Here is a 27,772-nt window from a genome sequence, read left to right on the forward strand (position 1 = left end):
ACATTTATTCTTTGTTTCCTTCCATAAAAATAACTGCATATTCATCAAGGCAGTCTTCCACTTATTCTTTACCAGACTCCTAATTGGTACAATGTCAAATGCTTTCTGGCAGTCCAAATTCAGATAATCCATCCAGAGTTGTCAAAAATGAAACTCACTCTCTCACAGAAATTTGAGAGGGTTGTTCTCCTTTCTCTGAAACCATGCTATCTCTCACATTGGTTGTTACTCCTTAGCAAGTGCACATTCATATGATTTTTGATTATCTTTTTCAGTACTTTACAGACCATACTTGTTGGGTAGACTTATCTGTAATTCAGTGTATCCTCCTGGTTTCCTCCCTTAAAACCCTAAATGCCAAGAGTAATAAGTATCAGTTAGTTTGCAACTAATAACTAAGTATACTACCTGGCTATCAAGAGGGTAAGTGGCAGCTGTGTTAGTGAGCCACAACTTCACTGGTCATCAAGTTGTACTCCTCTGACTCAAGTAGCTGTGTTTTTTCTCTCTGCCTCACCTGCATTCTATCCTCAAACATACAATTTCTCCTTGCCATACATAGCACGTGACAACACTTAGCTCACACAGCTTCTTCTTCATAACTCTAGATTTTCCTGTGGTGAGCACCATGTGTTAACTCTGTATTTTAGCAAAATGGTAGGAGCAATGGATTGAAGTAGCAGGGAGGAACATTTAGGCTAGAGCATTAGGTAGAAACAAAAGGTAAAAGTAATGGAGTTTATCCATAATGGAGACTACTGTCATGGCCACCCCCTTAAGGAAATTCTAAGAGGGAACAAGCATAATAGCTATGGATAAACAAACAGATAGGCCAGGAGTTATATATGTAGTAATGTCTGGGGCAAGCTGAGTGATGTATATGTAAAGCTAAAATTCACAGGCTTTATTTACATCCCCTTGCCAATATTTGGGCACTGTATGGCTGCTAAGTGTCTTTTGGTCACTACAGGCACTTACAACAGTGACCCAAACCACTCTGGTACTGTAATTCTTTTTTCACTGCTAGCTCCATTCATGGACAAAAGTCCACACCAAAGCTGGGCAATGAAAAACCTGCCTTTTAAAATGTGCCATGTCATAGTCAATGGGAATGATATGAGAGGGTAGAGAGTACCAAAGCTTACAAGTGTGGGGAAAGAAACGATTATTAAAACAGCCCATCCTTGAGTTGCTAATGGCCACAAAGTAATCATGTGATGCAGCACCCTTCCATGTATTGCATGGTCTATTCAATGTTGGGGGCAAACAAACACCTAGCTCATGAAAGCAAAAACCAAAGTAATACCTACAGAAGAGGGTAAATGAACCAACACTGCAGCATAGGGCAAGCAGATCAAGGTTTGAAGTTAACATGGGAGAGTTTAAAACTGGACTGCTTTCAACTCAACTCTGTCAGGTAAAGATGCAGAGCTAGAACCACACAAGATATGAGAGCAGCACTTCATACGAGGACAGATCAATCCTTTGTATAAGGGAAGCAAGTTATTGGAAGAAGAGAAATTTCAACATCCAAAAAGGACTCCCAGTTAATAATATAGAGGGACCTCTTATCTACAAGACATTAACATTCTTTAAATTTTTTTCATACTTGATTGTTGTTTCCTGCATTTGTGAAGTACCTCCAGGAAACAAAGAAAGACATCCACTTACACACACACATGGAAGCGGAAGTGAATCATAGGGCGGGGGAGGGGGCGAAAGTTCTGGGAGCGTTGAAGAATGTGTGGAAGTCGAGAACATTATCTCGGAAAGCAAAAATGGGTATGTTTGAAGGAATAGTGGTTCCAACAATGTTATATGGTTGCGAGGCATAGGCTATGGATAGAGTTGAGCGGAGGAGGGTGGATGTGCTGGAAATGAGATGCTTGAGGACAATATGTGGTGTGAGGTGGTTTGATCGAGTAAGTAATAATAGGGTAAGAGAGATGTGTGGTAATAAAAAGAGTGTGGTTGAGAGAGCAGAAGAGGGTGGTTTGAAATAGTTTGGTCACATGGAGAGAATGAGTGAGGAAAGATTGACCAAGAGGATATATGTGTCAGAGGTGGAGGGAACAAGGAGAAGTGGAAGACCAAACTGGAGGTGGAAAGATGGAGTGAAAAAGATTTTGAGTGATCGGGGCCTGAACATGCAGGAGGGTGAAAGGCATGCAAGGAATAGAGTGAATTGGAATGATGTGGTATACCAGGGTCGACGTGCTATTAATGGATTGAACCAGGGCATGCAAAGCGTCTGGGGTAAACCATGGAAAGTTGTGTGGGGCCTGGATGTGGAAAGGGAGCTGTGGTTTCGGTGCATTTTTACATGACAGCTAGAGAATGAGTGTGAACAAATATGGCCTTTGTTGTCTTTTCCTAGTGCTACCTCGCGCACATTTGGGGGGGAGGGGGTTGTTATTTCATGTGGCAGGGTGGCGATGGGAATGAATAAGGGCAGAGAGTATGAATTATGCACATGTGCATATATGTATATGTCTGTGTGTGTGTATATATATGTATACGTTGAGATGTATAGGTATGTATATTTGCGTGTGTGGACGTGTATGTATATACATGAGTATGTGGGTGGGTCGGGCCATTTCTTTCGTCTGTTTCCTTGCGTTACCTCGCTAATGCAGGAGACAGCGACAAAGCAAAATAAATAAAAAAATAAATAAAATATATATATTTCATTATACATTGTCGCTGTCTCCCGTGTTAGCGAGGTAGTGCAGGGAAACAAATGAAAGAATGGCCCAACCCACCCACATACACGTGTATATATATAAACGCCCACACACGCACATATACATACCTATACATTTCAACGTATACATACATATACATACACAGACATTTTTTTTTTTTTTTTTTGCCGGTCTCCCGCGTTTGCGAGGCAGCGCAAGGAAACAGACGAAAGAAATGGCCCAACCCACCCCCATACACATGTAAATACATACGTCCACACATGCAAATATAAATACCTACACAGCTTTCCATGGTTTACCCCAGTCGCTTCACATGCCTTGATTCACTCCACTGACAGCACGTCAACCCCGGTATACCACATCGCTCCAATTCACTCTATTCCTTGCCCTCCTTTCACCCTCCTGCATGTTCAGGCCCCGATCACACAAAATCTTTTTCACTCCATCTTTCCACCTCCAATTTGGTCTCCCACTTCTCCTCGTTCCCTCCACCTCCGACACATATATTCTCTTGGTCAATCTTTCCTCACTCATTCTCTCCATGTGCCCGAACCATTTCAAAACACCCTCTTCTGCTCTCTCAACCACGCTCTTTTTATTTCCACACATCTCTCTTACCCTTACGTTACTTACTCGATCAAACCACCTCACACCACACATTGTCCTCAAATATCTCATTTCCAGCACATCCATCCTCCTGCGCACAACTCTATCCATAGCCCACGCCTCGCAACCACACAACATTGTTGGAACCACTATTCCTTCAAACATACCCATTTTTGCTTTCCGAGATAATGTTCTCGACTTCCACACATTCTTCAAGGCTCCCAGAATTTCCGCCCCCTCCCCCACCCTATGATCCACTTCCGCTTCCATGGTTCCATCCACTGCCAGATCCACTCCCAGATATCTAAAACACTTCACTTCCTCCAGTTTTTCTCCATTCAAACTCACCTCCCAATTGACTTGACCCTCAACCCTACTGTACCTAATAACCATGCTCTTATTCACATTTACTCTTAACTTTCTTCTTTCACACACTTTACCAAACTCAGTCACCAGCTTCTGCAGTTTCTCACATGAATCAGCCACCAGCGCTGCATCATCAGCGAACAACAACTGACTCACTTCCCAAGCTCTCTCATCCCCAACAGACATATACATATATTTATTTTTTTTCATACTATTCACCATTTCCCACATTAGTGAGGTAACTTTAAGAACATAGGACTGAGCCTTTGAAGGAAATCCTCACTTAGCCCCCTTTTCTGTTCCTTCTTTCGGAAAATTAAAAATGAGAGGGGAGGATTTCTAGCCCCCCACTCCCTTATATATACATATATACACATGTAAAAATTCAGACATGCTGCCTTCATCCAATCCTGCCGCCACCCCGCCACACACGAAATGGCATCCCCCTTCCCCCGCATGCGCATCAGGTAGTGCTAGGAAGACAACAAAGGCCACATTCATTCACACTCAGTCTCTAGCTGTAATGTGTAATGCACCATAACCACAGCTCCCTTTCCATATCCAGGCCCCACAAAACTTTCCATTGTTTACCCCAGACACTTCACAAGCCCTAGTTCAATCCACTGACAGCATGTCGACCCCAGTATACAACATCATTCTAATTCACTTTATTCCTTGCACACCTTTCACCCTCCTATATGTTCAGGCCCCGATCACTCAAAATCTTTTTCACTCCATCCTTCCACCTCCAATTTGGTCTCCTGCTTCTCCTCGTTTTCTCTACCTCTATGACATATATCCTTTGTCAATCTTTCCTTACTCATTCTCTCTATGTGACCAAACCATTTCAATACACCCTCTTTCGCTCTCTCAACCACACTCTTTTTATTACCACACATCTCTCTTACCCTTTAATCATTTACTCGATCAGACCACCTTACACCACATACTGTCCTTAAACATCTCATTCCAACACATCCACCCTCCTCTGCATAACCCTATCTATAGCCCATGCCTCACAACCATATAACATTGTTGGAAACACTATTCCTTCAAACATATCCATTTTTGCTCTCCGATATAACATTTTCACCTTCCACACATTCTTCAATGCTCCCAGAACCTTCGCCCCCTCCCCACCCTGTGACTCACTTCTGCTTCCATGGTTCCATCAGCTGCCAAATCAACTCCCAGATATCTAAAACACTTCACTTTTTTGGAATACATATCTATTTATTTATTTTGCTTTGTCGCTGTCTCCCGCGTTAGTGAGGTAGCGCAAGGAAACAGACGAAAGAATGGCCCATCCCACCCACATACACATGTATATACATACACGTCCACACACGCAAATATACATACCTTTACATCTCAACATATGCATACACATATACACACAGACATATACATATATACACATGTACATAATTCATAGTCTCCCTTTATTCATTCCCATCGCCACCCCACCACACATGAAATAAAAAACCCCTCTCCCCTCATGTGTGCGAGGTAGCGCTAGGAAAAGACAACAAAGGCCACATTCGTTCACACTCAGTCTCTAGCTGTCATGTAATAATGCACTGAAACCACAGCTCCCTTTCCACATCCAGGCCCCACACAACTTTCTATGGTTTACCCCAGACGCTTCACATGCCCTGGTTCAATCCATTGACAACATGTCGACCCCGATATACCACATTGTTCCAATTCACTCTATTCCTTGCATGCCTTTCACCCTCCTGCATGTTCAGGCCCCAATCACTCAAAATCTTTTTCATTCCATCTTTCCACCTCCAATTTGGTCTCCCATTTCTCCTCGTTCCCTCCACCTCTGACACATATATCCTCTTGGTCAATCTTTTCACACTCATTCTCTCCATGTGACCAAACCACTTCAAAATACCCTCTTCTGCTCTCTCAACCATACTCTTTTTATTACCACACATCTCTCTTACCCTATCATTACTAACTTGATCAAACCACCTCACACCACATATTGTCCTCAAACACCTCATTTCCAGCACATCCACCCTCCTCCACACAACTCTATCCATAGCCCATGCCTCGCAACCATAAAACATTGTTGGAACCACTATTCCTGCAAACATACCCATTTTTGCTTTCCGAGATAATGTTCTTGACTTCCACACATTCTTCAACGCTCCCAGAACTTTTGCCCCCTCCCCCACCCTATGATTCACTTCTGCTTCCATGGTTCCATCCGCTGCCAATTCCACTCTCAGATACCTAAAACACTTTACTTCCTCCAGTTTTTCTTCATTCAAACTTACCTCCCAATTGACTTGTCCCTCAACCCTACTGTACCTAATAACCTTGCTCTTATTCACATTTACTCTCAGCTTTCTTCTTTCTTCTTTACCAAACTCAGTCACCAGTTTCTGCAGTTTTTTTGGAATATCAGCAAAATTAAGGTAGCTAAACCAGAGGGATCCCACACTCTAGCCATGATTCTCTGATACAGAGGTGGTAGCTCACCCAACAGGGTCTGGAGGTACAAACACCCATAGCATATTGAAATGGATAAACTTACCTTGGAAGGCTTGACAAACCATTCACTCCTGTTTTTGCCTTCTGACTACATTCTTTTCATACAGGAGGGTGTTAAGTATGTATGCATAGGGCACAGAGAACTGGAGCAATGTAGTTTACTGGGGCGACATGCTTTAAAGCCTGCGGGACTTGGCAGTTGATGGTAGGCACAGTTTCAGTGCACTGTACAGGACAGCTAGAGAGTGGTTGTGAGAGAATGAGACCATTCTTCATCTGTTCCAAACACTAGCTCGCTACGCAGGGATAGGAAAGCATGTATGAAAAAGATCACAATACTCTACAACCAATGCCTGATATGTTTTCCTATCTATGACAGCTCTAACTAAGTGGATTCCTGAATATCTTTGTGTGTAAAATATGAACCTGTAACACTTATGCCTGTTGACACTCACAATCTACACATTCTTTAATCACTATTATTTGTGCACAGAACCCCATACTCACCTAATCACTCATTTCTCTATTCTGTTCTGTTACTTTCATCTTTTATGCCTCTTAATTGTAAGAACCTACAATTCTTGCTGAAAAACAGCAGGGGCCATACTTCTTCATCAAAAGCCACATGCACATTATAAAGAAAGTATCATAAAGCTGGTTCTCCCATTCCCAACCCCAAAGGCTAGCAATAAGGACAGGGATACTCCAATCCCTGATAGAGACTTGCTATCCTATTACCCAGACACACATTTGACAAATGTACAACCAGCAGTAAAGTTGAGATTGAATGGACTTCAGAAGAACATCAGTATGATGAAATATGGGACTTTATGTTACAGCAAAAAGAGGTACTATCTAGGCATGGGAAGATTAAAAGTAGAGAGGAAGGAGAAGGTAATGGGCATCTCGTAACGGTGTAAGGAAGGGGTTCTACACAAACTGCTTTGCTACTTTGCAAAGGAGATCCTACCGGACAAATAAGTTGCTCTTAACCAACAGTATAACAAACCCTCAATTTAACAGACCCTAATTTAATGGATTTTGGATTTCAATGACTAATAATGCTACAGTACATTCTTTCTTTCTTTCAAACTATTCGCCATTTCCTGCGTTAGCAAGGTAGCGTTAAGAACAGAGGACTAGGCCTCTGAGGGAATATCCTCAACTGGCCCCCTTCTCTGTCCCTTCTCTTGGAAAATAAAAAAAAAACGAGAAGGGAGGATTTCCAGCCCCCCCGCTCCCTCCCCTTTTAGTCGCCTTCTACGACACGCAGAGAATACGTGGGAAGAAATCCTAAAAATTAAAAAATCTCAAATGCATAACCATGCACACTTCATATCGCACTTCTTTTTGGTAGTGTGGGGTAGACCAGCTTTGTTTCGGTCTCAGTCTGTCTCAAACTATCGTGCTGTCAGGTTGTATACAGTGTTTCTGTTATTTCAGAATTGTGACTAATAAATAATTTTGCAATCCTTACAATTCAATATGGCATCAAGTGATTGTAAGAGGTGCAATGAAAGCAGGAAGTCCATCCTCACCTTATCATAAAGAAATATCCTTTCACAGATGGGTGGCATCACCTCTATCTCAGTCTGACTCCTACCTCCAACTGCCCGGCGAGTGTTTGCAAGCTGCCAGGTGCCCACCACCCAACTATCGTACCACACACTAAACCCTAAACCCCCTCATGAGATTTTGGTAAATAAATGTGACATTTTGTTACAACAAGAAACTAAAAACCAGAAAGCAACAACAAAAAAGAGAATGAAATTAAAATTCGACAAGGAATATGGCAAATATACACACAAATCACTGCTCAGCAACAATACAATTCCTTTACATGCGAGCAGAACAAAAATGACATAACAAATTAGTGTGTTCACTCTTCACAGGAGCCACCACAAACATAATCTAGTAAGTGTGTGGGGAAGTGTCTCACATGGTGAGTGCACTGCCACCTGAGGCTTGGTGTTGCTACAACTGGGGGTGAAGCTACTACTGGCGGGTGCTCCCCTTGACCTGCATGTGTCATGGAGATTGGCAAAACCCGGGGGCATAAAAGACATCAGTTTCGCAAAAACAGGTGGCCACTGCTGTCCACTGTCATTGAGTATTGTATTATGTGGCTTCACCTCCACTACCATGCCCAACCTGTCCCACACCTTTGAAGCGAAGTCCTGCATGCAGAAAGGGGTGCCCACAGACAGCTGAGGCAGCATAGCCGCATCACCTGTTGGGCTGCCTTGCATGTGAGCCCGTCTCTCTGCTATTGCCAGCTCCCTGTTTTGCAGAGCAGTTCTCCATCGCTGGTTTATCAGAAAATATTGCTGGGGTGCTGGGATACCATTTCACGACTGTCTTCCTGCTGCCAGCCGTGTGGGTGACTTATCCCCCTCTCTTAGGAGGGTGCTGAGGCATTGGAGCATAGCCTAAGTTGCTTTGCTGTTGGGCAGCTACCTCCATCACCCAGGTTGCCCATCAACACCTGTATGACTAGATTGGTTCCCAGTCCGACGTGATTTCCTTGGGTGCGCTCCATCTCCATCACCCAGGTTGCCCATCAACACCTGTATGACTAGATTGGTTCCCAGTCCGAGGTGATTTCCTTGGGTGCACTCCATCTCCTGAAGGTGTGCAGCCTTGCAATAATGGGATTTCCCCATGTATCTTCGAATCCTACTCGCTGAGCTATGTAAGAGGTGTAATGAAAGCAGGTAGTCCATCCTCACTTTATCATAAGGAAGTATCCTTTCACAGGAAAGGGGTGGCATCACCTCTATCTCAGTCTGACTCCTGCCTCCAACTGCCTGGTGAGCGTTTCCACACTACTGGGTGCCTGCCGCCCAACTATTGTACCACACACTATGCCCTACAGTGATAGAGGAGTTAAAAGAAAGTATGTGAACAAATGTGACACAGAAATAGGTTACATTCAATTCAACGGACTTTTAGCTTTAACGGACACCCCTTCCACCCTATCAGTCTGTTAAATCAAGGGTTTACTGTATATATACTAATACACATTCAAGAAAGTAAATCCTTTTCTTAAACTATGACATGCAAAGACAAATTCTTTTCACACGATTCCGTATTTTCAAGAAGGTTATAAGAACCTCACCTTTCTCTTCGATCTCTGGGTCCACCACGGTCCTCTCCTTGTGATGTTCGCTGAACTCCCCCACTAGCTAAACCCAGTAAGCGTTCCTGAAGACTAACAAGGAAGGGGGAGGATAGGCATAAATAATCATAAAAAAAAAAGATACACAATGGGCAAAAATTACTCAATACCTTGGCAATCCATCTAAATTTGTTATAGCTTCATATTCTGTGAATAAAATTCAAGACATACACAACCAGCATAAAAATCACTAGAGTACAGCACACAGTATATACAAGTTCATCTTTCGACAAGAACCACCACCCAAATTGGTATAAAAGAAAACCTGTTAAGTACCTGGACCTCTGTCCCTCTTTGGCTTCACTGTGATATTTGTGTCCTTCATTGCTATTGGCAGTATGTGGAGATGCTCTAGGTGAAGAACCTGGTGGTGATGCTCCTGGGGGCCTTGCAGAGCTGCTTGATGGTCTTACATTTCCTTTTTCTTTTTGCTGGTTGTGGTGTGGCAGTTCATCATCCGAGTCCTGTAGGGAGGTGCTGGGTCAACGCACAAGGAAAAGTGTTAGTTGTCTGGCTCAGACACCCAGGGAAATATGAAGAAGCAATTTCCAGAAACTGACAAGAAATGTAGTTATAAAAAATATATGGAAAAGTCTAGGCATCCTAGCTTACAATTTTTTTGTGTATATGAAAATAATCAAAACTTCTTATGCACCTCAAAAATTTTGTTAATTCTCATAAAAAATTATCAATCAAAATTGATGTTCATCAATTACCTAACTTAACCCTTAACAGGAACGTGATACTTAAAAACAAAAATAAGTATTCACTGGAAAGAAAATCTTGGAACATAGAAAATACAGTGTGTCTTATCATATCCTTTCAAGCAAATCCTTAAAAACAGTTTTTTCATCTCCTTACTCACTGAAAATAACCAACTAAGAAATAAATGATACCTAAATGAAGACATATACCATATATAATTTATAACTACCAAGAATGAAGGTTAGAATAACAAAAGAAACTTGTAAACACAGGCTACATTGCTGTTCTTAAATATACTTTACCAGTTCTACAAGATATTTTTGGGAAAATCTCCTTGCACATGTGAGAACAGTATATGTGACCACATTTAGGAGAGTTGTGCATTCGAGCTCCACACACACACACACACACACACAATACTAAGCTTTAAACTATGGCAAAAAGGGAAAAAGTATTACGATTTATTTTACTTCGATCTTTACAGTGTTCATTTTGAAAGCTTTAATAATTTCCGTGCTGTTACCCATAGATGGTAACCCAAACAAGGGATGGGTCACTGGAACAACTTGAAAACATCAGTGACCCTCCAGCGAGCATGGGGGATACTCAAATGCCTTTTTTTGACACTCCCCTCTTTGATGTATGTCCATGGCATCAAGTGTAACCCCCCTCTGCCCTATCCACCCAGGTCCCAGGGCCCATCTGCCCCATCATACATATAAGCATCGCTAAGCCTTTCAAAAATGGGAGGGTGCTGAATGAGTTTATCAGAATAAAAAACTCTCATTTTGATATATCTAAAGAGGAGAGTTCAGAAGAAACATGCAATATTGGTTAGAATGGCAAGGATGCACTTGTCAAAATGGGAGGTGGGGCCCCACAGAGGCCAAGCAGGGTCAAAGGTGAACTAAATGTATTAAAGTGGTTCAAAGGTAGGAATTAAAAGCCAAATGTGTATCCCTTCAATAACTGTGTACAATTGAAATTCATCAAAAAAATAGGGGTTTTGATTATCTGTGCAAATCTTAACCCCTATGCTGAATATATCAAATTTAAGCAGGCCTGTAATTTCCCTTTACTGCCTCAATCACTGATATGTCACGGTGGAAAAAACATTTTTCCCTTCCCTGAGTTGTACCATAACTTGATAATATTGTTGGGTTTACAATACCTTGAAACAAACCCATTCTTGCCCTCCAAGACAACGATCTCTCTTCCCACGCAATCTTCAGATCTCCCAGAACCTTCTTCCTCCTCCCCCACCCTATGACACTTCCACATCTATAGTGCCATTCACTGCTATGTCTACTCCCAGGTAACAAAAACACTTTGCTTCCTTCAAGTTTCTCCATTCAAACTTACACCCCAACTACTCTGTCCTATAATCCTGTTAAAACTAATAAACTCTATTCACATTTACTCAAAACTTATTCCTTTCACACACTATTCCAAACTCCATCACCAACCTCTGCCATTTCTCACTTAAATCAGCCACGAATCCTGTATCATCAGCAAACAACTGACTAACTTTCCAGGCCCTCTCATCCCTACAGACTGAATACTCACAACTCTTGCCAAAACACTCACATTTACCTCCCTCACCACAACCATCCATAAACAAATTATACACCCATGGTGACATCACACACCTTTGCCACATACCAATCATCAAATGAAACCATTTACTCTCCTCTCTTCTTACACGTATGCATGCCTTACTCCCTTCATAAAAACTTCCATGCTTCAAGCAGCTTTCCTCCTGCACCATATATTGTAAGACCTCCCATAAGGCATCTCTATCAACCTTATCACAGGCTTTCTCCAGATCCATAAATGCCACATACAGATCCATCTGTTTCTCTAAATATTTCTCATACATTCTTTAAAGCAAACACCTGATCCACACATACTCTACCAGTTCTGAAACCACAATGCTACTACTTCTCACCATTCTGATGCTCTGTGTCTTCACCCTCTCAATCACTAACCTGTCATACACCTTACCAGGTACACTCAAAAAACTTATACCACTGTAATTTCAACACTCTCCTTTCTTCCATTTGCCCTTATAAAATAGCAATAGATATGAATTCTGCTAATCATCAGGCATCTCACTGTGAATCATTCAGACAATGAAAATCCTAACTAACCAATCAACAACACATTCACCCACTTTCTAAATTCAACTGCAATACCATCCACTTTAACTGTCTTACCACATTTCATCTTTAGTAAGGTTTTCAACACATCATCTCTCTTCAACAAACCTTTACCCACGACTCTCTCAATTCGCAACCTATGCTACATCTGCCTCCTTATCATTAACACATTCAACAATCCTTCAAAATACTCACTCCATCTCCTCTCTTCATTACTATCTGATACTACTTCCCCTTTTGCTCCCTTCACCGATGTCCCTTTTTGGTCTTATTTTTTGGACATTATTAACCTCCTTCCAAAACATCTTATTCTTCATAAAGTTTACTGATACTCACTCACCCTAACTCTCATTTGTCTCACTCGCTTCAACAAAGCAGTGCCAGGAAAGCAGAGAAAAAGGCCACATTCGTTCAAACTCAGTCTCTAGCCATCATGTGTAATGCACAGAAACCACAGTGCCCCTATCCACATCAGGGACCACAGACCTTTCCATGGTTTACCCCAGACTTTTCACATACCCTGGTTCACCTTCCACATGTCCTGGTTCAGTCCAATGACAGTACATCAACCATGCTGTCAACCCTAATATACCACATCATTCCAATTAATTCGATTCCCTGCACGCATCTCACCCTCCTGTATGTTTAGGCCCCAATCGCTCAATATCTTTTTCACTCCATCCTTCCATTTACAATTTGGTCTCCCACTTCTTGTTCCCTCCACCTCTGACACATATATCCTCTCTATCAACCTTTCCTCACTCATTCTCTCAACATGTCCAAATCATTTCAACACATCCTCTTCTGTGCTCTCAACCACATTCTTTTTATTACTACACATCTCTCTTACCCTTTCATCACTTACTTGATCAAACCACATACTGTCCTAAAACATTTCATTTCTAACACATCCACCCTCCTCCATACAACCCTATCCATAGCCCATGCCCTGCAACCATATAATACTGTTGGAACTACAACACTTTCAAACATACCCAGTTTTGCTCTCCAAGATAACATTCTCTCTTTCCACACATTCTCATTGCTCCCAGAACCTTCATCCCCTCCCCCATCCTATGACTCACCTCCACTTCCATAGTACCATTTGCTGTCAAGTCCACTCGCACATATTCAAAACACTTCAATTCCTCCACTTTTTCTCCATTCAAACTAACATCTCAGCTAACTTGTCATTCAACCCTGCTGAACCTAATAACCTTGATCTTATTCACAATTACTCTCAACTTTCTCCTTTCGCAACTTTTCCAGACTCAGTCACCAACTTTCACAGTTCCTCACTCAAATCAGCCATCAGTGCTATGTCATCGACAAACAACAATTGACTCACTTCTCAGGCCCTCTCATCCCAAACAGACTGCATACTTGCTCTTCTCCCAAAAACTCTTGCATTCACCTCCCTCACCACTGCACCCATAAACAAACGAAACCACCATGGGGACATCACAAACCCCTGCCACAGACTGACCTTCACACGGAACCAATCACTCTCCACTCTTCCTACTTGTACACATGCCTTATACCCTTGATAAAAACTTCTCACTGCTTCTAGCACTTTACCTCCCACACCATATATTCTTAAGACCTTCCACAAATTATCTCTATCAACCCTATACATATATTCATATTTGTAACAGTAAATGGAATACTAGCACAAGATTGCAAAAAATATCGAACTAGTTCCAGTGCAGTTTTTTCTAAAAGTACTGTGAAGCATCAATCGGTTAATGTAGGTAGCTTTCCTAAGTCAGTCAAAGTTGGCAGATACACGAGTATTGTTTGTGCTTGCATTTATCAATCATATGGATGTCTGTTTTCCATTAATAATTATCAAAAAAGATATCTACTAAATCCATGAAATCATCTGGACTTTCCTCTGCTCCCAAGGCTGCACAACACTGTCATACTGCTCTGCAAAGTATCTGATTTACTACATAGCAACACATGGTGGGTAGCATTGAACATCATAATCACAAAATAAACTATTTTGGTAGCATTGAACATCATAATCACAAAAAAAAAACTATTTTACCTATATGTACACAGCACCAAACCTATGATCACTAGTGAGTGAAGACTATCATCATTCAACTAATGCCATGTTCAATCCTGAGCACATATGACTGAAGCAATTCACATCAATTTCATGTGTCATTACATGCAGTATAGGTAATTCAATATAAAAGTTTACCTTTCAACATCTTGCATAGCATTCTGAAAGCAGAAATCCCTATTTGTACAATCTATAGTGTATGGAATAAAAGGCAATACTACATATGTAGCATCCTCAGCGAAAGGGTTAATGATCATCTTACCAAGTGAGAACAATCTACAGCTCAACTGGATGACCTTATGATAAGATATTCAAAAATACATTTACAACAAAAGACCAAATCTTTAGACTGTTGTCTCTAAAATATCATAACTGATAGATTCTGAATTTGTGTAGACCTCATTACATTTTCTAGTGAGAATATATGCATGAATACAATATTGGTAAAAAAATAATTAAAATAAACCACACATCCTGAAGACAAAATCTTTTCACTCATTCATTTTATTACCAATGAATAATACTGAGGATGAATTTGAGCATGAATAACTTGTCAAAATAAATTTCAGGTAAGATCATTTTCTATATTTAAAGCAACCATTAAAACACTTCACATGAATTTGTATTTTCCTTTCAAGACTTTTTGATTCCTAGAAAATGGACTAAAGATAAAAGAGTCTCTGATATAGTTACATCCCTAATATACAATAATTTCAAAACTAATAAACCTTACTTAAAGTGTTTCATACTTGAAATTTCACTCACAAATTTTATACTTAAATTACTCAAAACTTCGAAATTTCATACACCATGCTTCAGTGTCATATGAGGAGGTGACCCTGTTAAAAGGATGGTAATTCTTTTACTGCTGCAGCTGAATGACAAGTTTGATTTACAGGACACCAAGAGGACCTCCATCAACATTATGCTCTGTGTCTACAATTGTCAAATACAGTTCACTAATTAAGACATCATACCAAACCCTGGAAAATCCTCCACTCACAACCCATAATAGCTAGTTCTTATGTAAGGCACAAAAAATATTAATAAACAAAGACAAAATCCATTAAAAAGTAACATGAAAGAAAACAGATATTCTTGGGAAAAAAAAAAAAACCCATAAACAATAAAGTGAAAAGCAATGTTTCCATTAATACATATGTAATAACTAAAATGCACTGTATCATGTACAATACCCAAATTTATGCAATACCTGGCTCGCCCAAATCCTAAAGCATTACCAGTGAGGTTAGTACGCTATATGAAGGGACAAATTTAACATGGAATTTTTCAGGGCATGAATGTGTCTATATTGTGTGTGTATTCAATCATGATTACTTTTTTCATTACTATTCACCCCTTTCAAAGAATATATGACAAAACAGATGAGCAGATGAAAAAATAAGGAAAAAAATGACCAATAAACATATACCTATATATTTCTTTACTATGGATGCAAAATAAGTTACTGTGTATGAAAAAAATGTATGTGATTCCTGTAAATGTTCTGAGTAATTGTAAGGAGCTATCAAAGTAGTTAATCAATGTGAGGGTATGATGGTTGCAGAGAAGTAGTGCGAATGACTGGAAGATGCATAAATGTATGCGGAAGGTGGTCAAGAGAAAAGTGAAAAAAAAAAAAAAAAAAAAAATATATATATATATATATATATATATATATATATATATATTTTTTTTTTTTTTTTTCATACTTTGTCGCTGTCTCCCGCGTTTGCGAGGTAGCGCAAGGAAACAGACGAAAGAAATGGCCCAACCCCCCCCCCCCATACACATGTACATACACACGTCCACACACGCAAATATACATACCTACACAGCTTTCCATGGTTTACCCCAGACGCTTCACATGCCTTGCTTCAATCCACTGACAGCACGTCAACCCCTGTATACCACATGACTCCAATTCACTCTATTTCTTGCCCTCCTTTCACCCTCCTGCATGTTCAGGCCCCGATCACACAAAATCTTTTTCACTCCATCTTTCCACCTCCAATTTGGTCTCCCTCTTCTCCTCGTTCCCTCCACCTCCGACACATATATCCTCTTGGTCAATCTCTCCTCACTCATTCTCTCCATGTGCCCAAACCATTTCAAAACACCCTCTTCTGCTCTCTCAACCACGCTCTTTTTATTTCCACACATCTCTCTTACCCTTACGTTACTTACTCGATCAAACCACCTCACACCACACATTGTCCTCAAACATCTCATTTCCAGCACATCCATCCTCCTGCGCACATCTCTATCCATAGCCCACGCCTCGCAACCATACAACATTGTTGGAACCACTATTCCCTCAAACATACCCATTTTTGCTTTCCGAGATAGTGTTCTCGACTTCCACACATTTTTTCAAGGCTCCCAAAATTTTCGCCCCCTCCCCCACCCTATGATCCACTTCCGCTTCCATGGTTCCATCCGCTGACAGATCCACTCCCAGATATCTAAAACACTTCACTTCCTCCAGTTTTTCTCCATTCAAACTCACCTCCCAATTGACTTGACCCTCACCCCTACTGTACCTAATAACCTTGCTCTTATTCACATTTACTCTCAACTTTCTTCTTCCACACACTTTACCAAACTCAGTCACCAGCTTCTGCAGTTTCTCACATGAATCAGCCACCAGCGCTGTATCATCAGCGAACAACAACTGACTCACTTCCCAAGCTCTCTCATCCCCAACAGACTTCATACTTGCCCCTCTTTCCAGGACTCTTGCATTTACCTCCCTTACAACCCCATCCATAAACAAATTAAACAACCATGGAGACATCACACACCCCTGCCGCAAACCTACATTCACTGAGAACCAATCACTTTCCTCTCTTCCTACACGTACACATGCCTTACATCCTCGATAAAAACTGGTAAGGTTATTTAATGTATGTATGACTCATGGTGAGGTGCCTGAGGATTGGCGGAATGCGTGCATAGTGCCATTGTACAAAGGCAAAGGGGATAAGAGTGAGTGCTCAAATTACAGAGGTATAAGTTTGTTGAGTATTCCTGGTAAATTATATGGGAGGGTATTGATTGAGAGGGTGAAGGCATGTACAGAGCATCAGATTGGGGAAGAGCAGTGTGGTTTCAGAAGTGGTAGAGGATGTGTGGATCAGGTGTTTGCTTTGAAGAATGTATGTGAGAAATACTTAGAAAAGCAAATGGATTTGTATGTAGCATTTATGGATCTGGAGAAGGCATATGATAGAGTTGATAGAGATGCTCTGTGGAAGGTATTAAGAATATATGGTGTGGGAGGCATATATATATTATCCCTGGGGATAGGGGAGAAAGAAAACTTCCCACGTATTCCCTGCGTGTCGTAGAAGGCGACTAAAAGGGGAGGGAGCGGGGGGCTGGAAATCTTCCCCTCTCGTTTTTTTTTTTAATTTTCCAAAACAAGGAACAGAGAAGGGGGCCAGGTGAGGATATTCCCTCCAAGGCCCAGTCCTCTGTTCTTAACGCTACCTCGCTAACGCGGGAAATGGCGAATAGTTTGAAAAAGAATATATATATATATATATATATATATATATATATATATATATATATATATATATATATATATATATATATATATATATATATATATTTTTTTTGCTTTGTCGCTGTCTCCCGCGTTTGCGAGGTAGCGCAAGGAAACAGACGAAAGAAATGGCCCAACCCACCCCCATACACATGCCTTGAATCAATCCACTGACAGCACGTCAACCCCGGTATACCACATCGCTCCAATTCACTCTATTCTTTGCCCTCCTTTCACCCTCCTGCATGTTCAGGCCCCGATCACACAAAATCTTTTTCACTCCATCTTTCCACATCCAATTTGGTCTCCCTCTTCTCCTCGTTCCCTCCACCTCCGACACATATATCCTCTTGGTCAATCTTTCCTCACTCATTCTCTCCATGTGACCAAACCATTTCAAAACACCCTCTTCTGCTCTCTCAACCACGCTCTTTTTATTTCCACACATCTCTCTTACCCTTACGTTACTTACTCGATCAAACCACCTCACACCACACATTGTCCTCAAACATCTCATTTCCAGCACATCCATCCTCCTGCGCACAACTCTATCCATAGTCCACGCCTCGCAACCATACAACATTGTTGGAACCACTATTCCTTCAAACATACCCATTTTTGCTTTCTGAGATAATGTTCTCGACTTCCACACATTCTTCAAGGCTTCCAGAATTTTCGCCCCCTCCCCCACCCTATGATCCACTTCCGCTTCCATGGTTCCATCCGCTGCCAGATCCACTCCCAGATATCTAAAACACTTCACTTCCTCCAGTTTTTCTCCATTCAAACTCACCTCCCAATTGAATTGACCCTCAACCCTACTGTACCTAATAACCTTGCTCTTATTCACATTTACTCTTAACTTTCTTCTTTCACACACTTTACCAAACTCAGTCACCAGCTTCTGCAGTTTCTCACATGAATCAGCCACCAGCGCTGTATCATCAGCGAACAACAACTGACTCACTTCCCAAGCTCTCTCATCCACAACAGACTTCATACTTGCCCCTCTTTCCAAAACTCTTGCATTCACCTCCCTAACAACCCCATCCATAAACAAATTAAACAACCATGGAGACATCACACACCCCTGCCGCAAACCTACATTCACTGAGAACCAATCACTTTCCTCTCTTCCTACACGTACACATGCCTTACATCCTCGATAAAAACTTTTCACTGCTTCTAACAACTTGCCTCCCACACCATATATTCTTAATACCTTCCACAGAGCATCTCTATCAACTCTATCATATGCCTTCTCCAGATCCATAAATGCTACATACAAATCCATTTGCTTTTCTAAGTACTTCTCACATACATTCTTCAAAGCACACACCTGATCCACACATCCTCTACCACTTCTGAAACCACACTGCTCTTCCCCAATCTGATGCTCTGTACATGCCTTCACCCTCTCAATCAATACCCTCCCATATAATTTGCCAGGAATACTCAACAAACTTATACCTCTGTAATTTGAGCATTCACTCTTATCCCCTTTGCCTTTGTACAATGGCACTATGCACGCATTCTGCCAATCCTCAGGCACCTCACCATGAGTCATACATACATTAAATAACCTTACCAACCAGTCAACAATACAGTCACCCCCTTTTTTAATAAATTCCACTGCAATACCATCCAAACCTGCTGCCTTGCCGGCTTTCATCTTCCGCAAAGCTTTTACTACCTCTTCTTCTCTGTTTACCAACTCATTTTCCCTAACCCTCTCACTTTGCACACCACCTCGACCAAAACACCCTATATCTGCCACTCTATCATCAAACACATTCAACAAACCTTCAAAATACTCACTCCATCTCCTTCTCACATCACCACTACTTGTTATCACCTCCCCATTTGCGCCCTTCACTGAAGTTCCCATTTGCTCCCTTGTCTTACGCACTTTATTTACCTCCTTCCAGAACATCTTTTTATTCTCCCTAAAATTTAATGATACTCTCTCACCCCAACTCTCATTTGCCCTTTTTTTCACCTCTTGCACCTTTCTCTTGACCTCCTGTCTCTTTCTTTTATACGTCTCCCACTCAATTTCATTTTTTCCCTGCAAAAATCGTCCAAATGCCTCTCTCTTCTCTTTCACTAATTCTCTTACTTCTTCATCCCACCACTCACTACCCTTTCTAATCAACCCACCTCCCACTCTTCTCATGCCACAAGCATCTTTTGCGCAATCCATCACTGATTCCCTAAATACATCCCATTCCTCCCCCACTCCCCTTACTTCCATTGTTTTCACCTTTTTCCATTCTGTACTCAGTCTCTCCTGGTACTTCCTCACACAAGTCTCCTTCCCAAGCTCACTTACTCTCACCACCCTCTTCACCCCAACATTCACTCTTCTTTTCTGAAAACCCATACATATCTTCACCTTAGCCTCCACAAGATAATGATCAGACATCCCTCCAGTTGCACCTCTCAGCACATTAACATCCAAAAGTCTCTCTTTCGCGCGCCTGTCAATTAACACGTAATCCAATAACGCTCTCTGGCCATCTCTCCTACTTACATAAGTATACTTATGTATATCTCGCTTTTTAAACCAGGTATTCCCAATCATCAGTCCTTTTTCAGCACATAAATCTACAAGCTCTTCACCATTTCCATATATATATATATATATTTTTTTTTTCATACTATTCGCCATTTCCCGCGATAGCGAGGTAGCGTTAAGAACAGAGGACTGGGCCTTTGAGGGAATATCCTCACCTGGCCCCCTTCTCTGTTCCTTCTTTTGGAAAATTAAAAAAAAACGAGAGGGGAGGACTTCCAGCCCCCCGCTCCCTTCCCTTTTAGTCGCCTTCTACGACACGGAGGGAATACGTGGGAAGTATTCTTTCTCCCCTATCCCCAGGGATAATATATATATATATATATATATATATATATATATATATATATATATATATATATATATATATATATATATTTTTTTTTTTCAAACTATTCGCCATTTCCCGCATTAGCGAGGTAGCGTTAAGAACAGAGGACTGGGCCTTTGAGGGAATACCCTCACCTGGCCCAATTCTCTGTTCCTTCTTTTGGAAAAAAAAAAAAAAAAAAAAAAGAGGGGGAGGATTTCCAGCCCCCCGCTCCCTCCCCTTTTAGTCGCCTTCTACGACACGCAGGGAATACGTGGGAAGTACTCTTAATACCCTATCCCCAGGGATATATATATATATATATATATATATATATATATATATATATATATATATATATATCTCGGAAAGCAAAAATGGGTATGTTTGAAGGAATAGTGGTTCCAACAATGTTGTATGGTTGCGAGGCGTGGGCTATGGATAGAGTTGTGCGCAGGAGGATGGATGTGCTGGAAATGAGATGTTTGAGGACAATGTGTGGTGTGAGGTGGTTTGATCGAGTAAGTAACGTAAGGGTAAGAGAGATGTGTGGAAATAAAAAGAGCGTGGTTGAGAGAGCAGAAGAGGGTGTTTTGAAATGGTTCGGGCACATGGAGAGAATGAGCGAGGAAAGATTGACCAAGAGAATATATGTGTCGGAGGTGGAGGGAACGAGGAGAAGAGGGAGACCAAATTGGAGGTGGAAAGATCAAATGAAAAAGATTTTGTGTGATCGGGGCCTGAACATGCAGGAGGGTGAAAGGAGGGCAAGGAATAGAGTGAATTGGAGCGATGTGGTATACCGGGGTTGACGTGCTGTCAGTGGATTGAATCAAGGCATGTGAAGCGACTGGGGTAAACCATGGAAAGCTGTGTAGGTATGTATATTTGCGTGTGTGGACGTATGTATATACATGTGTATGGGGGTGGGTTGGGCCATTTCTTTCGTCTGTTTCCTTGCGCTACCTTGCAAACGCAGGAGACAGAAAAAAAAAAATATATATATATATATATATATATATATATATATATATATATATATATATATATATATTGCGAAAGATGAAAGCCGGCAAGGCAGCTGGTTTGGATGGTATTGCAGTGGAATTTATTTAAAAAGGGGGTGACTGTATTGTTGACTGGTTGGTAAGGTTATTTAATGTATGTATGACTCATGGTGAGGTGCCTGAGGATTGGCGGAATGCGTCCATAGTGCCATTGTACAAAGGCAAAGGGGATAAGAGTGAGTGCTCAAATTACAGAGGTATAAGTTTGTTGAGTATTCCTGGTAAATTATATGGGAGGGTATTGATTGAGAGGGTGAAGGCATGTACAGAGCACCAGATTGGGGAAGAGCAGTGTGGTTTCAGAAGTGGTAGAGGATGTGTGGATCAGGTGTTTGCTTTGAAAAATGTATGTGAGAAATACTTAGAAAAGCAAATGGATTTGTATGTAGCATTTATGGATCTGGAGAAGGCATATGATAGAGTTGATAGAGATGCTCTGTGGAAGGTATTAAGAATATATGGTGTGGGTGGCAAGTTGTTAGAAGCAGTGAAAAGTTTTTATCGAGGATGTAAGGCATGTGTACGTGTAGGAAGAGAGGAAAGTGATTGGTTCTCAGTGAATGTAGGTTTGCAGCAGGGGTGTGTGATGTCTCCAAGGTTGTTTAATTTGTTTATGGATGGGGTTGTTAGGCAGTGAATGCAAGAGTTTTGGAAAGAGGGGCAAGAACGAAGTCTGTTGTGGATGAGAGAGCTTGGGAAGTGAGTCAGTTGTTGTTCGCTGATGATACAGCGCTGGTGGCTGATTCATGTGAGAAACTGCAGAAGCTGGTGACTGAGTTTGGTAAAGAGAGATGTGTGGAAATAAAAAGAGCGAGGTTGAGAGAGCAGAAGAGGGTGTTTTGAAATGGTTTGGGCACATGGAGAGAATGAGTGAGGAAAGATTGACCAAGAGGATATATGTGTCGGAGGTGGAGGGAACGAGGAGAAGTGGGAGACCAAATTGGAGGTGGAAAGATGGAGTGAAAAAGATTTTGAGTGATCGGGGCCTGAACATGCAGGAGGGTGAAAGGCGGGCAAGGAACAGAGTGAATTGGATCGATGTGGTATACCGGGGTTGACGTGCTGTCAGTGTATTGAATCAGGGCATGTGAAGCGTCTGGGGTAAATCATGGAAAGCTGTGTGGGGCCTGGATGTGGAAAGGGAGCTGTGGTTTCGGGCATTATTGCATGACAGCTAGAGACTGAGTGTGAACGAATGAGGCCTTTGTTGTCTTTTCCTAGCGCTACCCCGCACACATGAGGGGGCAAGGGGATGGTATTCCATGTGTGGCGAGGTGGCCATGGGAATGAATAAAGGCAGACAGTGTGAATTGTGTGCATGGGTATATATGTGTGTCTGTGTGTGTATATATATATATATGTGTACATTGAGATGTATAAGTATGTATATTTGCATGTGTGGAAGTGTGTGTGTATATACATGTGTATGGGGGTGGGTTGGGCCATTTCTTTCGTCTGTTTCCTTGCGATACCTCGCAAACGCGGGAGACAGCAACAAAGCAAAATAAAAAAAAATAAATATATATATATATATATATATTATCCCTGGGGATAGGGGATTAAGAATACTTCCCACGTATTCCCTGCGTGTCGTAGAAGGCGACTAAAAGGGGAGGGAGCGGGGGGCTGGAAATCCTCCCCTCTCGTTTTTTTTTTAATTTTCCAAAAAGAAGGAACAGAGGGGGCCAGGTGAGGATATTCCAAAAAAGGCCCAGTCCTCTGTTCTTAGCGCTACCTCGCTAACGCGGGAAATGGCGAATAGTTTAAAAAAAAGAAAGATATATATATATATATATATATATATATATATATATATATATATATATATATATATATATATATTTTTTTTTTCAAACTATTTGCCATTTCCCGCGTTAGCGAGGTAGCGTTAAGAACAGAGAACTGGGCCACTGAGGGAATATCCTCACCTGCCCCCTTCTCTGTTCCTTCTTTTGGGGGTGGGGGAGGGGGCGAAAATTCTGGGAGCCCTGAAGAATGTGTGGAAGTCGAGAACATTATCTCGGAAAGCAAAAATGGCTATGTTTGAAGGAATAGTGGTTCCAACAATGTTGTATGGTTGCGAGGCGTGGGCTATGGATAGACTTGTGTGCAGGAGGATGGATGTGCTGGAAATGAGATGTTTGAGGACAATGTGTGGTGTGAGGTGGTTTGATCGAGTAAGTAACGTAAGGGTAAGAGAGAGGTGTGGAAATAAAAAGTGTGTGGTTGAGAGAGCAGAAGAGGGTGTTTTGAAATGGTTTGGGCACATGGAGAGAACGAGTGAGGAAAGATTGACCAAGAGGATATATGTGTCGGAGGTGGAGGGAACGAGGAGAAGTGGGAGACCAAATTGGAGGTGGAAAGATGGAGTGAAAAAGATTTTGTGTGATCGGGGCCTGAACATGCAGGAGGGTGAAAGGAGGGCAAGGAATAGCGAATTGGATCGATGTGGTATACCGGGGTTGACGTGCTGTCAGTGGATTGAATCAGGGCATGTGAAGCATCTGGGGTAAACCATGGAAAGCTGTGTAGGTATGTATATTTGCGTGTGTGGATGTATGTATATACATGTGTATGGGGGTGGGTTGGGCCATTTCTTTCGCCTGTTTCCTTGCGCTACCTCGCAAACGCGGGAGACAGCGACAAAGCAAGAAAAAAAAAATATATATATATATATATATATATATATATATATATATATATATATATATATATATATATATATATATATATATAAAAAATTTGGTGATGAGTGAAAAAAAATTACATAGATGTGAAGAGTATGTGGAATGATTTTAGGGTTATGTGAGGAGGTAGATGGCCAGCACCTGTCTCCCCGAGCACCCTCACCTGGACGGTTTAGGACGGTTTAAATGGAAGAAATTAGGTAACAGCTGCTCCTAATTTTCTCTAAATGATCCAGGGGAACAGAGGTCTTTGGTAACAAATGACAGTAAAGATAGTAAAATTTTCCAAAAAACAACAACTCCAATATCCTCCCAACATGTGCTTACTATCCTCCCTCCTCAAACTCATTTTTAGCATGAGGAGTGCAACGCTTCTAAACGTTCTCATGATATTCACCATTACTGATGTGCTTGAGCATGAAATAATTGTGTGAAACCAAGCTGAAGGGAAAGAAATACTTAAATGCTACACATCCTTCTCATATTAGGAGATATCAGATACATCAACCACATATCCTATCTGCCCCTTAAGAAGTGTTGGACCAAGCCAAAACTAGGACATTAATAAGACATTCAACATATTTTCTGTTGCTTTTGATTGCCAATCTAACTTTTTATAATGAAATTATAATGTGAAATTTCTTTTGCCATCTAATGGACAACACAACCAATAACCCCATTTATGAATTAAGAAAGGCAAAATATTCCCATTCTAAAGCTGTGCTGATCTTAGATGTGTAACTCATTTGATTTTATAAGGTTATGCAGTATCTCGTAAGAACATCATAAAATTTTCATGTTATACGATATTGTTATCAGTTAATTCTTTACTGGTATTGCTTTGATTTCTCCTTTATGGAAAATGTTTATGTCTGTCTATCTAAGACTTTCTAGGATAATAGGTATCCAAGCCCTTCCTCCACAGAATTTTATATGCTGGTACTTTAAATACATACATTTTCTTTGGAACTGGAAGCATGGACATATCAAAAGGCCCTAATTACCTCATCCTTTGATGGTGACTATCAAAATGTTAAATGCTTGGATTTTCTTGAAACTTTAATGAAACTTGATAATACTCTGCAACAAATTTAGACCCAATCTGCAGCCAGTTTACTAGGAGGAAAAAGTGCATTTCCCATTTGTTGGTCCACATTTATGTTATAAGCCAGAGTAAAGTTCTATCATCCCTTACTAATAAAATGCCTCACTTTTATTTGTATTTTTTGATATTGTACAGAAAACAAAAAACATGTCCTTACAAAAAGTCTCATCAGGTCCTAAAACTTAAATGATACCTATAGAAATAAACAAAAATAATCCATAAAAATGGGGGTGAGGGGATTTTTGTGGATTTCTGGCACATAAGCCTTGAGAAAATAAAGTTCAGAGACGACACTGCTTAGACAAGGTTTCCTTCACCTACAATTCAACATGTGCATCAGCCCTTTCCATGCATACTCCCATCTTTAGAAAATACAGAATACATCTAAAGTAAGAAACAAGGAAAAAAACAAGTATATGCAAAATATATTAATGCCTGTAAGTTGTGAAACAGTCACAAACTCATCCTAGGATATGGCGGGGGTACCAGTTGTGCACATTAATTTGCATTCTGTCCAATCAAAAACAAACCAGCATGGCTAAATACCCACAGTTTTGCTTATTACACATGAAAAAAAAAAAAAAAAAAGCCTTGTCCCAAATGGTGGTGGAGTATTGGAAGAGACATTTACACTGTAAATCTACAGACATCCCTTGACCTCTTTCAAGACCACTCCCACTATTTCATCTCTGCATATTTCAATACTTTCTTCAACACTTCAATCATATATGGCATTTCTGTCAACCACATCTCTTACACATTTCTTACTCAGGAGTGTACATACATCTTAAAACTTACATGGAGTATATGATGTGGTCAATACGGCCAATAAACTATGACTGGTCATTTTCTTTCAAAAGGCTAAATGTTGAAGACCTTTGGGAATCAAAACAAATCAAAGAAAGCAATATTCTGCATGGAATGGGGGAGCAAGCACAATAACTCAAACTATAGAAGTCCTACCAAGTTCCATAAACCTCATGGTGTATGGAACAGTGGCCATGTAATTGTGAATCATGAAAAACAATTTCTCTCTAGGGTGATGTCCTTCAAACCTTTGATAATCTCTGGTGTCCTTGGGGTTAGGAATCTCAAACACCCTGCCTTCTGGTGAGGTAAAGGCCTCTTATCTCTCACTAATAACCTAGTTGAGTTGGCAGGCTCCTGGCTCGGTCCATGTCCACCAACCAACCAATCAGCAATAATGTAATTGCCCTGCAGACTGTTGGGCTGGTACTAACCTGCCCTTCATAATATTCAGAACACAGATGGCAAGCTGATGGTGCTTACCAGTTAAAAGAAGGTTTTCCAAAAGAGGAGACAGGAGGGCAGGTAACAACAACCTGGAAAAAATGCTCAGGTGACACCATTTCAGAGTGAAACAGCAAGTGTGCTGCAGGGATAAGTTTCGGGACTATTTCTCTTTTATCATGTGTATTAATGACACTGATATAGGGCTGTGTTGTAAAATATCAAAAAGCTTGGAGAATAGCAAGCATGGAAATAAATCTATATTGGAAAGTGAATGTCTAAAACAAACCAACATAAAAAAATTGATGGACTGGCAAATGAAGTTAAATATTGATAAGAGTAAAGTTTCACACACTGGTAGTAAAATCAAAAAGGTAAGCTAAAGTAGGATGTGCTGTCTGAGAAAAATGCTCTTCAAAATTCCTCATATCTGTCTACAGTACTATACGTTCTTGTGGTAAAGTTTCTGAAAATCTCTGATACAATTAAAAAACCTATGTTTATTATGAATGTATTCTTTTTTGCCAGTTGACTTGAGTGAATGTACTGAGCTACAAAACTGATCTTTCTAAAAGTGTTCAGGTTGAAATCATGACAGCACGGACAAGGACTGAAGTAATAAATGCATCAATGCTTAGGCAAATATTTTGCTCTTTGGGAGAAAGAAATAACCTGTCCAACAGCACCATGCTATTCTGAACTGAATAAAGTTCGAACTAGGAATAAAGTAAGACTTTCCCCAACTGATGGTAAAACCTGCTTCTTCAAAAGAATTCCTAACTCATAATCCTTGCGTGGCACACTCCTGCTCAGTGGGATGACTTGAAAATCATTAAGGTGTCTAGAACAATGGCCTCAGTGGAAGATAGTTTTAGGAACAAAGAAAAAAATATGTGGGTTTCTACACAACTATGGAGTGAACATACCTC

The 27,772-nt window shown here is 40.8% G+C and overlaps 1 protein-coding gene across 5 annotated transcripts in view; it reads right to left on the minus strand.

Annotated features, from left to right (window-relative positions):
* The window catches only part of LOC139749930 (uncharacterized), a 100,144-nt gene that overhangs the window by 58,984 nt on the left and 13,388 nt on the right, over positions 1 to 27,772 (minus strand). For 2 of the 5 annotated variants that reach the window (XM_071664350.1, XM_071664348.1), the window contains exons 3-4: positions 9,640 to 9,827; positions 9,304 to 9,396 (exon numbers count right to left, since the gene is read on the minus strand). In XM_071664350.1, the coding sequence (XP_071520451.1) occupies positions 9,304 to 9,396; positions 9,640 to 9,827 (281 nt within the window). Of the gene's footprint in view, positions 1 to 9,303; positions 9,397 to 9,639; positions 9,841 to 27,772 lie in introns of all 5 variants that reach the window. The other 3 variants (XM_071664351.1, XM_071664349.1, XM_071664352.1) reach the window with 2 other exon arrangements.

The sequence above is a fragment of the Panulirus ornatus genome, chromosome 8 (assembly GCF_036320965.1).
Source record: "Panulirus ornatus isolate Po-2019 chromosome 8, ASM3632096v1, whole genome shotgun sequence".
NCBI classification, from domain to species: Eukaryota; Metazoa; Arthropoda; class Malacostraca; order Decapoda; family Palinuridae; genus Panulirus; species Panulirus ornatus.